Genomic DNA, 15,190 nt, shown 5'->3' with positions numbered 1-15,190 from the left:
GTAAAATCGACTGTTTTAACCATTTTACATATCTAATTCTGTGTTAAATACATTGACAGACAGTACTGTGCAACTATCACCATAATCTATGTCCTAAATATTTTCATTTTCCTAGACAGAAACTCTGTCCCCATTAAGTAATAACTAATTCCCTATTCTTCCTGCCCCCAGCCCCTGCTAACCTGTTCTACTCTCTATGAATCTGGCTGCTCTTGGTACCTCATATAAGTAGAATAATCTAGTATTCATCTTTTTGAAACCATATTATTTCACTTAACATAAACTCTTGAAGGTGCACCCTTGTTATGCTGAATAGGCAGTGGTCTGTTGTGTGTATATTCCACATTTTGTTGTTTTCATTCGTCATTGATGGACGTCTACCTCTTTGCTGTTGTGATAATGCTGCTGTGAATATGAGCGTGTATGTATGTCAGAGTCTCTACTTTCAATTCTTTTGAATATATAACCCAAAAGTGGGATTGCCAGATTATACAAATCATTCTAGTTTAGCTTTTTGAGGAACTGCTAAAACAGCCAAACTATTTGCCTTAACGGTTGTACCATTTTACATTGCCTCTGAGGGTGCACAAGGGTTCCAAGAATTTTTCCATGTCCCTGACAATATTTACTTTTCCTTTTTATAGATATATAATAACCATGCTAGTAGATGTGAGGTGGTGTCTCATTGTGGTTTTGATTTGCATTTCCCTGATGACTAAATGATGCTGAACATCTTTTCACGCGCTTATTAGCTGTTATTTTATTTTATTTATTTATTTTGAGAGTCTCTCTTGGTCACCCTGGGTAGAGTGCTGTGGTGTCTTAGCTCACAGCAACCTCAAACTCTTGGGTTCAAAGGATTCTCTTGGCTCAGCCTCCTGAGTAGCTGGGACTACAGGCGCCCGCCACAACGTCCAGCTATTTTTTAGAGACAGGGTGTTGCTCTTGATCAGGCTTGTCTCAAATTCCTGAGCTCAAGCAATCTACCTGCCTCGGCCTCTCAGAGTGCTAGGATTACAGGCATGAGCCACCTCACCTGGCCCTATTGCTTCTCCATTCTTGTGATGCTTTACTAAGAAGAATGTGTTCCACCTCCATCCAGGTTAATATAAAAGATGTAAAGTCTCCATCTTTTTTAATGGCTGAATAGTATTCCATGGTATACATATACCACAACTTGTTGATCCATTCCTGGGTTGCTGGGTATTTAGGTTTTTTTCCACATTTTGGCAATTGTAAATTGAGCTGCTATAAATAGTCTAGTGTAAGGTCAGTGCCCATAGCTCAGTGGTTAGAGTGCCAGCCATATACACCAGGGCTGGTGGGTTCAAACCTGGCCCAGGCCTGCTAAAAACAATGACAACTACAACAAAAAAAAGAAGCCAGGCATTGTGGTGGGCGCCTGTAGCTACTTGGGAGGTTGAGGTAGGAAAATTGCTTAAGCCCAAGAGTTTGAGGTTGCTGTGAGCTGTGATACCATGTCTCACCCGACATAGTGAGACTGTCTCAAAAAAAAAAAAAAAAAAAAAAATAGTCTAGTGTAAATGTCCTTACAATAAAATTACTTTTTTTCTTCTGGATAGATGCCTAATAATGGGATTGCAGAATCAAATTGGAGGTCTAATTTGAGTTCTTTGAGGATTCTCCATACTTCCTTCCAAAAAAGTTCTATTAGTTTGCAGTCCCACCAACAGTGTAAAAGTGTTCCCTTCTCTCCATGTCCATGCCAGCATCTGCAGGTTTGAGACTTTGGGATATGGGTCATTCTCACTGGAGTTAGGTGATATCTCAAGGTGGTTTAAATTTGCATTTCTCTGATGATTAGGGACAATGAGCATTTTTTCAACTGTTTGTTAGCCATTTGCCTGTCTTCTTTAGCGACAGGTTCTATTCATGTCTCTTGCCCAGTGATACTTGGGATTTTGGGATCTTTTTTTGTTGATTTATTTGAGTTCTCTGTAGATCTTTGTCATCAAGCTTTTGTCCAATTCATAACATGCAAATATCTTTTTCCATTTTGAAGGTTGTCTGTTTGCTTTGGTTATTGTCTCCTTCTGCACAGAAGCTTTTCAGTTTAATTAAGTCCTATTTGTTTATTTTTGTTGTCATTACAATTGCCATGGAAGTGGTCTTCATAAAGTCTTTCCCCAGGCCAACATCTTCAAGTGTTTCCCCCACACTTTCTTTGAGGTTTTTTATTGTTTCAAGCCTTAGAGTTAAAGCTAAAAGACTTAAGCCTTTTATCTATCTTGAATCAATTTTTGTAAGTGGTAAAAGTGAGAGTCCAGTTTCAGTCTTTTACATGTCGTTATCCAGTTCTCCCAGCACCTTTTTTTTTTTTTTTTCCAGACAAAGTCTCACTGTGTCGCCCTGGGTAGTGTCATGGCATCACAGCTTACAGCAACCTCAAATTCTTGGGCTTAAACAATTCTCTTGCCTCAGCCTCTCAATTAGCTGAGACTATAAGTGCGTGCCACAACACCCGGCTATTTTTTTGGTTGCAGTTGTCATTGTTTTAGCTGGCCTGAGCCGGGTTCGAACCCACCACGCTCAGTGTATGTGGCTGCCACCGTAACCACTGTGCTACAGGTGCTGAGCCCCAGCACCATTTATTGAATAGGAATTCTTTTCCCCAATGTATGTTCTTGTTTGGTTTATCAAAGATGAGGTGGCTGTAAGATGTTAATTTCATCTCATGGTTTTCTTCAGTTCCAAATGTCTGCGTCTCTATTTTTATGCCAATACCATGCTGTTTTGATCACTGTGGCCTTGTAGTATAGCCTAAAGTCTGGTATGTTGATGCCCCTGGCTTTGTTTTTATTACCTGTAGATTGCTTTGGGAAGTATAGGCATTTTAACGATATTGATTCTTCTCAGCCATGAGCACGGTATATTCTTCCATTTGTTATCTTCTGCTATTTCTTTTCTTAGGGTTTCATCATTTTCTTTTTTCTTTTATTTCTTTCTTTTTGTTCGTTGGTTTGTTTTTGAGACAGGGTCTCACAATATTACCCTCAGTAGAGTGCAATGGCTTCACAGCTCACAGCAACCACAAACTCTTGGGTGTAAGCAGTTCTCTTGCCTCAACCTCCCAAGTAGCTGGGACTACAGGCACCCCCCACAACGCCCGGCTATTTTGGGGGGGGAGGGGTTACAGTTGTCATTTGCCAAACCCGGGCCGGAACTCCGGTGTATGCGGCTGACGCCCTAGCCGCTTGAGCTACAGGTGCTGAGCCTCAAACTCTTGGGTTTAAGTGATTCCCTTGCCTCAGCCTCCTGAGTAGCTGGGACTACAGGTGCCCACCAGAACACCTGGCTAATTTTTGGTTGCAGTTGTCATTGTTTAGCAGGCCCAGGTTTGGCTCCAACCTGCCAGCTTTGGCGTATGTGGCCGGCACCCTACTCACTGAGCTACAAGTGCCAAGCCAGGGTTTCATAATTTTCTTTACATAGGTCCTTCACCTCTTTTGTTATGTATATTCCTTTTTTTTTTTTTTTTTTTTTTTTGTAGCTACTGTGAAAGGGAATTATGTCCTCAATTAGCTTCTCAACTTGGCTGTTACTGGCATATACAAAGGCTACTGATTTGTGGTCACTTTCTTGATAATGTCCTTCATAAAAGTTTAAAGTTTTCATGAAACCCACTTTACTTTTACTTTTGTTGTGTGTGTTTTTGGTATTATATTTAAGAAATCATTGCCAAACCTGGTGTCATGAAGATTTCATTCTAATTTTCTTCTAGGAGTTTTACCGTTTTAGATCTGCAAAAGTAGCCGCTAAGGTTTAAACCAGCTCTCCTACCCACACACCCACCTCTTTCTGTGCCTTACCCTGGCCTATCACCCAACCTGTAGCCAATTATACTGGCCTTGTTTGCTCCTGATTCTCAGTGTCAATAAGAAAGAAGTCTCTTCAGTCTTCTCATAATGACATATCTCTGACAACTGTATGAACTGAACATCTAGATGGCTGATTCATACAGTTGAGCACTTGAAGCCAGAGCCATGTGGGGTCAGTCAGCTTTATTTTTCTTCTCAGTGAGGTTACTTATTTATTTATTTATTTATTTCCCTCCCTCCCCTTCTTTTCCTTTTATAAAACCCCAGTTGACCATCTCTCGCCCATACTAAGTACTGAATGAGAGCCATAATGGCTCAACAGAAATCCCTTGCTAAAGGATGACTCACAGACTATGAGTCTTTAATTTAGTAGAAATCACAAAATTCTTTGGCTAAACAGTATTTAAAAGTCACATTATCACACGGCTTCTCTAGACTGGCCTTGAGATACAAGGACAGACTATAACTTTGGTTCTGCTGTCTCTTCAGGTGATAAACTGGGAGAATACCCTCCACATTCCAGCCCAGGTCAAGCTGAGCCCTGAGGCCAGGGACCTCATCACCAAATTGTGCTGTGCTGCAGACCACCGCCTGGGGAGGGACGGGGCCAACGACCTGAAGGCCCACCCATTCTTCAGTACCATCGACTTCTCCAGTGATATCCGGAAACAGCCAGCCCCCTATGTTCCCACGATCGCCCACCCCATGGACACCTCAAACTTTGACCCCGTAGATGAAGAAAACCCCTGGAACGACACTAGCCAAGGTAGTGCCAAGGCCTGGGACACACTCACCTCCCCCAATAACAAACACCCTGAGCACGCATTCTATGAATTCACTTTCCGAAGGTTCTTTGACGACAATGGCTACCCCTTTAGATGCCCAAAGCCTTCGGGAGCAGAATCTGCACAGTCTGAGAACTCAGATGTAGAAAACCCCAACCTAGTGGATCAGACTGAAGGCTGCCAGCCAGTATACGTGTAGATGGTGACTGGGCAGCCCCACCACTCACTTCCACCAGGGTTAGGTGCCCTGGCTGGTCCTGAGGCTCCTGTGGAAGCTGTGGGCCATTTAATTTTCAATTAGTCTGTTGATTACTTCACTTGAAATTCTAGTCTTCACCAAGAAAACCTGAAACAAACAAGACACTTTTTATAAAAGGACTCAGCATTGCTTTGAATTGGCATTTAAGGACCTATACTGCATTAAAACAATATTTTAAAAACTTAGTACAGTTTAGAAAGAGCACTTATTTTGTTTATATCCATTTTTTTCTTACTAAATTATAGGGATTTAACTTTGACAAATCATGCTGCTGTTATTTTCTACATGTGTATTTTATCCATAGCACTTACTCACATTTAGGAAAAGACACAAAAACTAAAGAACATGTGATAAGAACTCTCTGTGCAATAATGTATAAAAAAGATAACACTCTGCTCAGATGTCACTGAGACCATTTTATTCACACTATGGTTTTTATCTTGTATTTCTTCCCCACATTTCAAAATTGTGATATAATGTTAAAAGCTGCTTTTTTTTTTTTTTTTTGGCTTTTTGCATATTATAGTATAATAGGAAGTGTGAGCAAGGTAATGTGGTAAGACTTTGGATGTCCAGTGTGTACAGAGTGCTGCATGAGCAGGGTTTTTCTATTATAAAATTTCCGTATCTTGCCATTCACAGCAGGTCCTGTGAATATATTTTTACCAAGTGTCTTAAATGAGGTGTTCTAGACAGTGCTGATAATGTATCGCGTGGATGACTTCTTCACTATGATTGTATCTCTTATTGTTGTGTTAAAGAAATGCAGATGTATAACTGAGAAATGGTGTGTGTGTGTGTTTGTGTGTGTGTATGTCTTGGATATGATTGGATTCTTCAAGGGGTAAATTTAAACTTTTGTCATATACTAAACTTAAAGGGATTAATTTAGCTATGCCAAAAATTTAATTGCAGACCTATGTCCTTTTGTCTAGTCAGTGTGGTCTTTCACCTTGGTATAGCTGGTATGTGGAATTTAATAGCTCTGACCTTACTACTTCTTACCAGCAGAGTGCTCACACTGAAAGGTTAATGAACGTTTTTCCACTTGTCTTAGGTAGCTGATATGTTACCCTCATGAAATTGAGTAATATTCTAATGGCTCTTTACATTTTTTTTAGTGTGCTTTGAAGTGTCAAATCTTAACTTGGTTTAAACAGTACATTTTTCTAACTTTTGTAAAAAAGCAAAGATTCTTCAAAGTAACATTCAAATAAAAAAATAAGTCATACGTATTTTCTTAGAAGTATAGTTGCGTATATATAAACAAAAAATATTCCTTATTTCAGATTAGTATGATACCTGTTTAAAGCGATTTATATTTGAGTAAAATTTCAATTCTTTTTTGCTTTTTAAAAAATCTGATGCATATTTTTCATATTATTCCACATATTTTTTCCTTGACATTCTTAGCATAATGATAATGTATCCATTATTTAGCATATATCTAGGCAACAACACTTACAAGTTTATCAGTGTCTAAACTAAAAAAAAAAAAAATTCCTGTGTACTGGTTTACATTTGTATGAATGGCACATTCTGAAGTCTGCTGTGCTTGTAATCGTGACTGTCAGTATTTTTGCTATTTTATAGTAATGCCATGTTATTTACAGCGCTCTGACATACTTTCATGTGGTAGGTTCTTTCTCAGGAACTCGATTTAACTATTATTTATTGATATATCATTGCCTTGAAAAGCTTCTACTGGCACAATTTATTATTAAAATTTTGACTCTGAATCTTACAGTGTCATGTTTTATTGGAACTTGTAGGTTCTTGCTTTTATCCGCCTTTTATAGCTTCCTTGTGCTTCCCTGTGATTCACATGCAGCCAACGTTGTGAACTGCTCTTGGAGCCACTGTCACAAGATGGGGGGTGCGGGGGGATAGCTCCCCAAATAGGACTCTGTCTCGAAGGGGTGTGGAAAAAGGGCTTGCAGTTAGACGTGCAATGTTCTTCTAATCAATCAGGCTGTGGCTCTGTGACCAACTTCTCTTCTATTAAATATGAACAAAATATACCTCATTAGGGTTGTCAAGTGGTTTAAGTGGGATATCAAATATATTTGGAGGGGGATAAAGTAAATCCTGAATAGCAGCTAATCCCCTAATACTTAAACTGAGAAGATAATTCCACTTAGTTTCATTTAAATAGTAGATGGTATTAAGAAATTCAGAAGTATACCAGTTTGTTTACTTGGGTTAGTCTTTGTTTTGTTTTGTTTTGTTTTGTTTTGTTTGAGACAGCCTCAAGCTGTCACCCTGGGTAGAGTGCCATGGCATCACAGCTCAGAGCAACCTCCAATTCCTGGGCTCAAGTGATTCTTCTGCCTCCGCCTCCCAAGTAGCTGGGATTACAGGCACCTGCCACAATGCCCGGCTATTTTTTTGTTTGTTTTTGGTTGCAGCCATCATTGTTGTTTGGCGGGCCTGGGCTGGATTCAAACCCGCCAGCTCAGGTGTATGTGGCTGGCACCTTAGCCGCTTGAGCCACAGGCGCCGAGCCTTGTTTTGTTTTTTTGAGACAGAGTCTCACTCTGTTGTGTAGGCTAGACGTGCTGTGATGTCATAGTCCACAGCAACCTCAAATTCCTAGGTTCCAAGGATCCTCTGGCCTCAGCTTCCCAAGTAGCTGGGACTACAGGCACACACCACAATACCCAGCTAATTTTTCTATTTTTAATAAAGACTGGGTCTTGCTCTTGCTCAGGCTAGACCTCCTAAGCTCAAGGGATCCTGCCCCCTTAGCTTCCCAGAGTGCTAGGATTACAGGAGTGAGCCACCACACCCAGCCAGTGATTCTTTTTTTTTTTTTTGTAGAGACAGAGTCTCACCTTATTGCCCTCTGTAGAGTGCTGTGACGTCACACAGCTCACAGCAACCTCCAACTCCTGGGCTTCAGTGATTCTCTTGCCTCAGCCTCCCGAGCAGCTGGGACTACAGGCGCCCGCCACAACGCCCGGCTATTTTTTTGTTGCAGTTTGGCCGGGGCTGGGTTTGAACATGCCACCCTCGGCATATGGGGCCGGCGCCCTACCCTGAGCCACAGGCACCGCCCCAGCCAGTGATTCTTTTTTTTTTTTTTGTAGAGACAGAGTCTCACTGTACTGCCCTCGGGTAGAGTGCCGTGGCGTCACACGGCTCACAGCAACCTCTAACTCTTGGGCTTACGCGATTCTCTTGCCTCAGCCTCCCGAGCAGCTGGGACTACAGGCACCCGCCACAATGCCCGGCTATTTTTTGGTTGCAGTTTGGCCGGGGCTGGGTTGGAACCCGCCACCCTCGGTATATGGGGCCGGCGCCCTACTCACTGAGCCACAGGCGCCGCCCATCCAGCCAGTGATTCTTACTGCGTAATGTTTCATTCTCAAGGTATTATATTCAAACTAGTCTCACGTCAATGGACATTCATTTGTTTCTGATCTTGTGATCTTTTTCAGTTATAAACAGTATTAGAGGATATTCTCTTAATAGCCATCATTTTATACATGTGAAAGTAATTATGTAGACAGATTCCTTGAGGTAGAGTTCCTAGGTCATAAGTTAAGTGAATTTGTAATTTTTATTGCCAAATTGCCCTGCATACATGTTGTACATAATTCCTCCCTGACTCTCTGCTACACATTTGCTAGGTGCACCAAGAATGCAAGGCTTGACGGGGCTGTTTCTCAGGGTTGGGTTGGCAGGGATCAACTTAAGGTAATACCTCTCTTTAGATCTAAGAGCAAGTTTGCTTACTACTTGCTTTAAAAGAGGTTGATTCTCCAGGCTTGGGTCTGGGTCTTCCACATGGCCCCAATGGGAATTGCTACAAACAGTATTTTCTGTGTTGTAAAAAATAAAGTTATTTTTCTCTGAGGAGGAGTCTCTTGTCTTGGTCCAGCATCCATTAAAGAATAACAGGTTAACTTCTTAGCTTATAAGATACAGTCAAATTTATACTGTCAATATATACTCCCAATAGAAATAAATATATAGGAGCGTTTGCTGCTTGCCAGTCATACGTTATCAACCTTTTTGATCTTTGCGCATTGACTACATAATTTAAAAAATTTTACTAGATATTTATTTTGAAAGAAATTGTAGTGGGGGAAGAGAAGGAGGGGGTTTGATATGATCCTGCTTAACAGGTACACTGTAGAGCAAAAGACTGGATGAAGGGCTCAACTACAACTCAGACTTTACCTTACAAATGCAAACTATGTAACCTAATCGTATGTACCTTTTTTTTTAAAGTCTCTTAAAATGTTTATTTTTGTCAGAATAGCTGACAATTTTCTGTTAAGTATGTTGATTTATTATTTATAATAAGCACTCCACCCCCGAAAAATCCACTCAAAATAGCTCAATCCTTGAGGTAAAGAACTTTAACTAAAAAAAAAAAAGAAAAAAGAAAGAACTTTAACTAAAATAAAAAAACTTGATTGATTTTTTTTTTTTTTTTGTAGAGACAGAGTCTCACTTTATGGCCCTTGGTAGAGTGCCGTGGCATCACACAGCTCACAGCAACCTCCAACTCCTGGGCTTAGGCGATTCTCTTGCCTCAGCCTCCCGAGTAGCTGGGACTACAGGCGCCCGCCACAACGCCCGGCTATTTTTTTTTTTTTGCTTGCAATTTGTCCGGGGCCGGTATATGGGGCCACCACCCTCGATATATGGGGCCAGCGCCTTACCGACTGAGCCACAGGCGCCGCCCGATTGATTTTTTTTTTTTTTTAAAGAAAAAATTTCTTAAAATTCCTTTAGCTTGATAAATAGAAATAATCTCTTCTTGTTCTACTCTGGGGAACCTAAATGTGTTTTACACAGAAAGTATCAAGTCACTTATTGACAAACCAAAGGTAAGAACTATTCATTTACATGTTGTACTCAAACACTTGCAACACTGCTGTGTTCATACATACTTCTTTTTTGTTTTTTTACTGTTACCAACACTCTCCTGACAAAGACAAAATTATGGAATGGCAAAAGCAACAGAAGTATTAGATCTCAAAGCTCTGGAATGGAATTAATCTGAGTCTTCATCATCAAGATAGTCCTCGGCATTGCTTAATGTTTGAATGGGATCTGTTCTCTGTTTCTTTTTCAGGAGAGACGCACAGGCAGCATTAGTAGCCATGTTGAAGGCCAGTTTCTTCTCATTGTTTCTTAAGTCTGTTCTAGCACCTTTTTCCAGAAGCAACTGGACAATATCTGCATAACCCTTCCAGGCAGCAGCATGCAATGCTGTGTCCCCTCACTTGTTCTGTTGGTTCAGTTCAATGTTTGGTTGAGTAAATAACATTTCCACTGTATCTTTGTGGCCCCCGTGACAAGCCCAATATAAGGCTGTGCCCCCAGCTTTGTCTAAGCCGTTAACAACCCACTCAGTTGTCCAAACACTCTCTCAACCAGCTCAAGTTGCCTCTTTTTGCAGCTTCATGCAATGGATTGTCAATGGATTCTGCCTGCTCAGCCACGAAGTTGCTTGGAATTAGTCCAGTCCTGCCTTTAGAGGTGCCTTTCCACCAATTGGTATCACTCATGTCAGTAATGTAAATAATATCACCTTCTTCAAAGTACAATTCATCTGGAGTTCTGGGTTCAAATGTATACAGAGCTCTGAAGACTTTAACTTGCCCTGGTTTGACTGGTTTGGGTGGTGGCTTCTACATTTCGCTTCCTTGAGCGGCTAATCCTAAAAACCGCACCAAAAAGCCAACCGATAACTCCGTCAGCGGGCACTTCAGGCACTCCAAAGTTTCTTCTCGTCTGGTTTGCAGTTGTGCACCCTCAAGGACCTGCACTCACTCTCAGATGCTGGACGCAGGCAGAGCGCCCTGCCCCGTCTGTATGTACCCTTATATTAATCAAAAAAGTAAATTAAAAGAAAAACGGAAAAACCAGTATGTTTTTTAAAAGAAAACTAGACCGTCTTTGTGCATGGTTAATACCCACGTGAATGTCCTTAAAAGCAATGATCCTAATTTCATGTTTTATTTATGTATTGGTGATTAGGGCCTGCCTCAGAGAAACCCAAAAGATTTCTGACTCCTTACTTCATCTCTTCTACTCAGTTAAAAGGAACTATCTAACTGGGCTTGTGGCCAGATAACCGATTACTGAGAACAGACTCCTTTACTGTTTCTGACAGATTCCACAGAAGAGGGAGACTGCTCAGAGCATTGCAAGGGCACCGCTGGGCCTAGCTTCAACATATTTGTGGTCATTTTGGGGTGTGATTGGAGTGTCTGTTGAGGAAAGAAATAGTGTATCACATTCCTTCCTAATTTTCTTCACACTTAGGCATTATGTGTCCTTGGCAAAACCACGGTGTGCTTCCTGTCCATCTTCTAGGTACTACAGATTTTTGAAATGGAGTTTATCAAATTCCTCCTACTTCCTCCATATATGATTTATAAACCAAATTTAAAGCCTCAGTCTCTACTTTCAAAATTGTATTTCCACTGACAAACCTTAGGATAATCAAGATCTTTGCTATTAGGGCGGGGCCTGTGGTTCAGTGAGTAGGGCACCGGCCCCATATACCAAGGGTGGCAGGTTGGAACCTGGCCCCAGCTTAACTGCAACAAAAAAATAGCTGGGTGTTGCGGTGGGCGCCTATAGCCCCAACTACTCGGAGGCTGAGGCAAGAGAATTGCCTAAGCCCAGAAGTTGGAGGTTGCTGTAAGCTGTGACGTCATGGCACTCTACTGCAGGTGACAAAGTGGGACTCTGTCTCAAAAAGAAAAAAAAGATCTTTGCTATTAAGTGCAAATTTATAGGTAGTACTATACTGGCATTATTAACCTCATTGTATCTTTTCCATCAGAATAGAAGCTTTCCTTGGCAAGATAATACTCCATTTCCAAAAGAAGCCTAAATTTAGTGGGCAGTATGAGTTTATTTACCTTAGCAGGCAAAAATAAAGGACACTGGTATGAGATACACATGGCCTGTTGTAAAGGGAGGAAACCACACAAAATAGCAGCATTGTTTGGGGGGGGTTCTTTACTCGCAAAAGATAATGTTACCATTTTTTGTTTCAAACATTGAACATAGTTTAGAAAACTCAGGAGGAGAAGGAGTCTATAATATTTACTGGTATTTTTGCTTCCTGATGTGCTACGGTTTTTTTTTTTTCTTTTACCTTTTCCCTTGCTTTTAGAGAATATCCTTTAACCATTCTTTTAGGAGAAGTGACAAATTCTTCATTTGAAAATGTCTTCATTTTAGGCTCGGGACCCGTAGCACAGTGGTTACAGTGCCAGCCACATACAGTGAGGCTGGCAGGTTCGAAACCGGCAGGGCCAGCTAAACAATGACAACTACAAAAAAAAATAGTTGGGCATTGTGGCAGGTGCCTGTAGTCCCAGCTACGTGGAGGCTGAGGCAAGAGAATCACTTAAGCCCAAGAGTTGGAGGTTGCTGTGAGCATGACACCACAGCACTCTACCAAGGGTGACATTGTGAGACTCTGTCTCAAATGAGAAAAAAAAAAAGAAAAGAAAATGTCTTTATTTCAGCTGGGCACAGTGGTTCATGCCTATAATCCTAGTACTCTGGGAGGCCCAGGCAGGTGGATTTGTTAGCCCAGGAGTTCCAGACCAGCCTGAACAAGATCAAAACCCTGTCTCTAAAAAACTAGCTGGGCTTTGTGGCGGGCATCTGTAGTCCCAGCTACTTGGGAGGCCATACCACTCCGCAGAGGGCAACAAAATGAGACTCTGTATTAAAAAAAAAAAAAAAAAAGTCTTCATTTCTCCTCCATTCCTGAAAGGTATTTTTACCAGCTATAGAACTCTTGAGTGGACAGTTCTTTCAGCTCTTAAAAAATAATTTGTGCCCAGGCAGCACCTATGGCTCTGTGGGTAGGGTGCCGGCTCCATATACCGAGGGTGGTGGGTTCGAACTCAGCCCTGGCGAAACTGCAACAACTACAAAAAAAAAAAGTGTGCCTCTTCTTTCTGGCCTCTGTGGTCTCTGAAGAGAATCTGTTGTCGTCGTTTTTCTCTTGGTACATTCAAAGATTTTTAATTTTTTTTCAAAATGCTCATCAAGAATTTTTCTTTGATCACTTTGTAGAAATTTATAAGATATCTTGGCTTAGATTTGTCTTTATCCTGTTTCTGCTTCACTCAGCTTCTTGGATCTGTAGGTTTATTTCTCTTGACAAATTTTTTGGGAAGTTTTCAACCATTAATTCATCCCTCTGCCCTTTCTAACTCTCCTGCTAGGACTTTAATAATACAAATATTAGATATTTTGTTATAATTTTTTCTTTTTTGAGACAGAGTCTCACTTTGTAACCTTTAATAGAAGCTGTGGTGTTATAGCTCACAGCAACCTCAAACTCTTGGACTAAAATGATCCTCTTGCCTCGGCCTCCCAGATAACTGGGATTACAGGTGCCTGCCACAAGGCCCAGCTATATTTTTTTTTTTTTGAGACCAGTCTCACTTGGTCACTCTTGGTAGAGTGCTCTGAAATCATAGCTCACAGCAACCTCAAAATCTTGGGCTCAAGCAATTCTCTTGCCTCAGCCTCCCAAGTACCTGGCGCTACAGGCGCCCATCCTAACGCCCGGCTATTTTTTTAGAGATGGGGTATCACTCTTGCTCAGGCTGATCTCAAACTCAGTGAGCTCCAGCAATTCACTCACCTCAGCCTCCCAGAGTGCTAGGATTATAGGCGTGAACCACCCCGCCCAGGCTATTATAATTCTTAAGCATTGGCTCCCCCCCATTTTTCTCTGTTGTTCACTGTGGGTAATTTCTATTGTTCTGGCGTCCAGTTCACTAGTTCTCTTCTCTGGCCCTTCGATCCTGTACCTGAGCCTGTCCTCACTGAGCTTTTCACTTTAGTTATTTTATATGTGTGTGTGTGTGTGTGTGTATGTTTTGTTTGTTTTTTTTTGAGACAGAGTCTCACTATGTTGCCCTCAGTAGAGTGCTCTGGTGTCACAGCTAATGGCAATCTCAAACTCTTGGGTTTAAGTGATTCTCTTGCCTCAGCTTCCCAAGTAGCTGGGACTACAGGCACCCACTACAACACCTGGTTATTTTTTTTTGTTGCAGTTGTCATTATTGTTTAGCTGGCCTGGGCTGGGTTCAAACCCGACAGCCTTGGTGCATGTGGCTGGCACCATAACCACTGTGCTATGGGTGCCAGGCCAAATTATTATACTTTTTACTTCTAAAAATTAAATTACTTGGGCGGCACCCGTGGCTCAGTGAGTGGGGCGCCGGCTCCATGTGCCAAGGGTGGTGGGTTCGGACCCAGCCCCCGCCAAACTGCAACAAAAAAATAGCCGTTGTGGCGGGCGCCTGTAGTCCCAGCTGCTCGGGAGGCTGAGGCAAGAGAATCGCTTAAGCCCAGGAGTTGGAGGTTGCTGTGAGCAGTGTGACGCCACGGCACCCTACCCGGGGGCGGTACAGTGAGACTCTGTCTCTACAAAAAAAAAAAAAAAAAAAAATTAAATTCTACTCTTTGTTTTAGATTTCTATTTCCTTACTGAAGCTTTCAAACTTTTCATTGTTTCAGAAGTGTTTGTAATCACTCATTGAAGCCTTTTTATTATGGCTGACTAAAAATATTGGATAATTCTGCCTGAGCATAGTGCCTCACACCTGTAATCCTGGCACTTTTGCAGGCCAAAGCAGGAGGATTTCTTGACCATGAGAGTTCAAGACCAGTAGAGACCCCATCTCTACTAAAAATAGAAAAATTAGCCGGACATTGTGGTAGGCACCAATAGTCCCAGTTCCTTGGGAGCCTGAAGAAGAAAGAGTGCTTGAACCCCAAAGTTTGAGGTTGCTATGAGCTATGGTGACACCACAGCAGTCTCAAGTGACAAAGAAAGACCCTGTCTCAAAAAAAAAAATACACATATACATGTGTGTGTGTATACATATATATAAGATAATTTTAACCTCTGTCATCTCAGTGTTGGCGTCTGCATTTTTTTTTTCACTGAGTTTTGAGGTCTTCCTGGTTCTTAAGTGTGATGAGTGATTCCCAACATTTTTATGTTATGTTTTGAGACTTTGGATCCTCTGTTTTAATTGTCTTTCACTGACACTGCTTTGACAGGGAAGGTAAGCATAGTGTCTCATTATTGCCTAGTAAGGTAGAAGTCCTCACTCAGCCTCTGACACTTGTTATTGTTTTTTGTTTTTATTTTTTTAATTTTATTATTAAATCATAGCTCTGTACATTAATGCAATCATGGGGCACCATACACTGGTTTTATAGACCATTTGACATATTTTCATCACACTGGTTAACATAGCCTTCCTGGCATTTTCTTAGTTATTGTGTTAAGACAT

The 15,190-nt window shown here is 41.3% G+C and overlaps 1 protein-coding gene and 1 pseudogene across 1 annotated transcript in view; one reads left to right on the top strand and one right to left on the bottom strand.

The window, feature by feature from the left end:
• Positions 1-6,618, top strand: part of LATS2 (large tumor suppressor kinase 2) — a 111,769-nt gene extending 105,151 nt beyond the window's left edge. Inside the window, exon 8 of the mRNA XM_053563616.1 lies at positions 4,329-6,618. Coding sequence (XP_053419591.1) covers positions 4,329-4,823 — 495 coding nt within the window. The 3' untranslated portion in view covers positions 4,824-6,618. The remainder of the gene's footprint in view (positions 1-4,328) is intronic.
• A 2,982-nt stretch (positions 6,619-9,600) lies between these two features.
• LOC128566679 (osteoclast-stimulating factor 1-like) lies at positions 9,601-10,537 on the bottom strand (annotated as a pseudogene).
• Positions 10,538-15,190: the final 4,653 nt, after the last annotated feature.

Source organism: Nycticebus coucang, chromosome 15, assembly GCF_027406575.1.
Source record: "Nycticebus coucang isolate mNycCou1 chromosome 15, mNycCou1.pri, whole genome shotgun sequence".
Lineage (NCBI taxonomy): Eukaryota > Metazoa > Chordata > Mammalia > Primates > Lorisidae > Nycticebus > Nycticebus coucang.
Note: the sequence above shows the minus strand (reverse complement) of the source record. Positions and strands in the feature narration are given on the sequence as shown.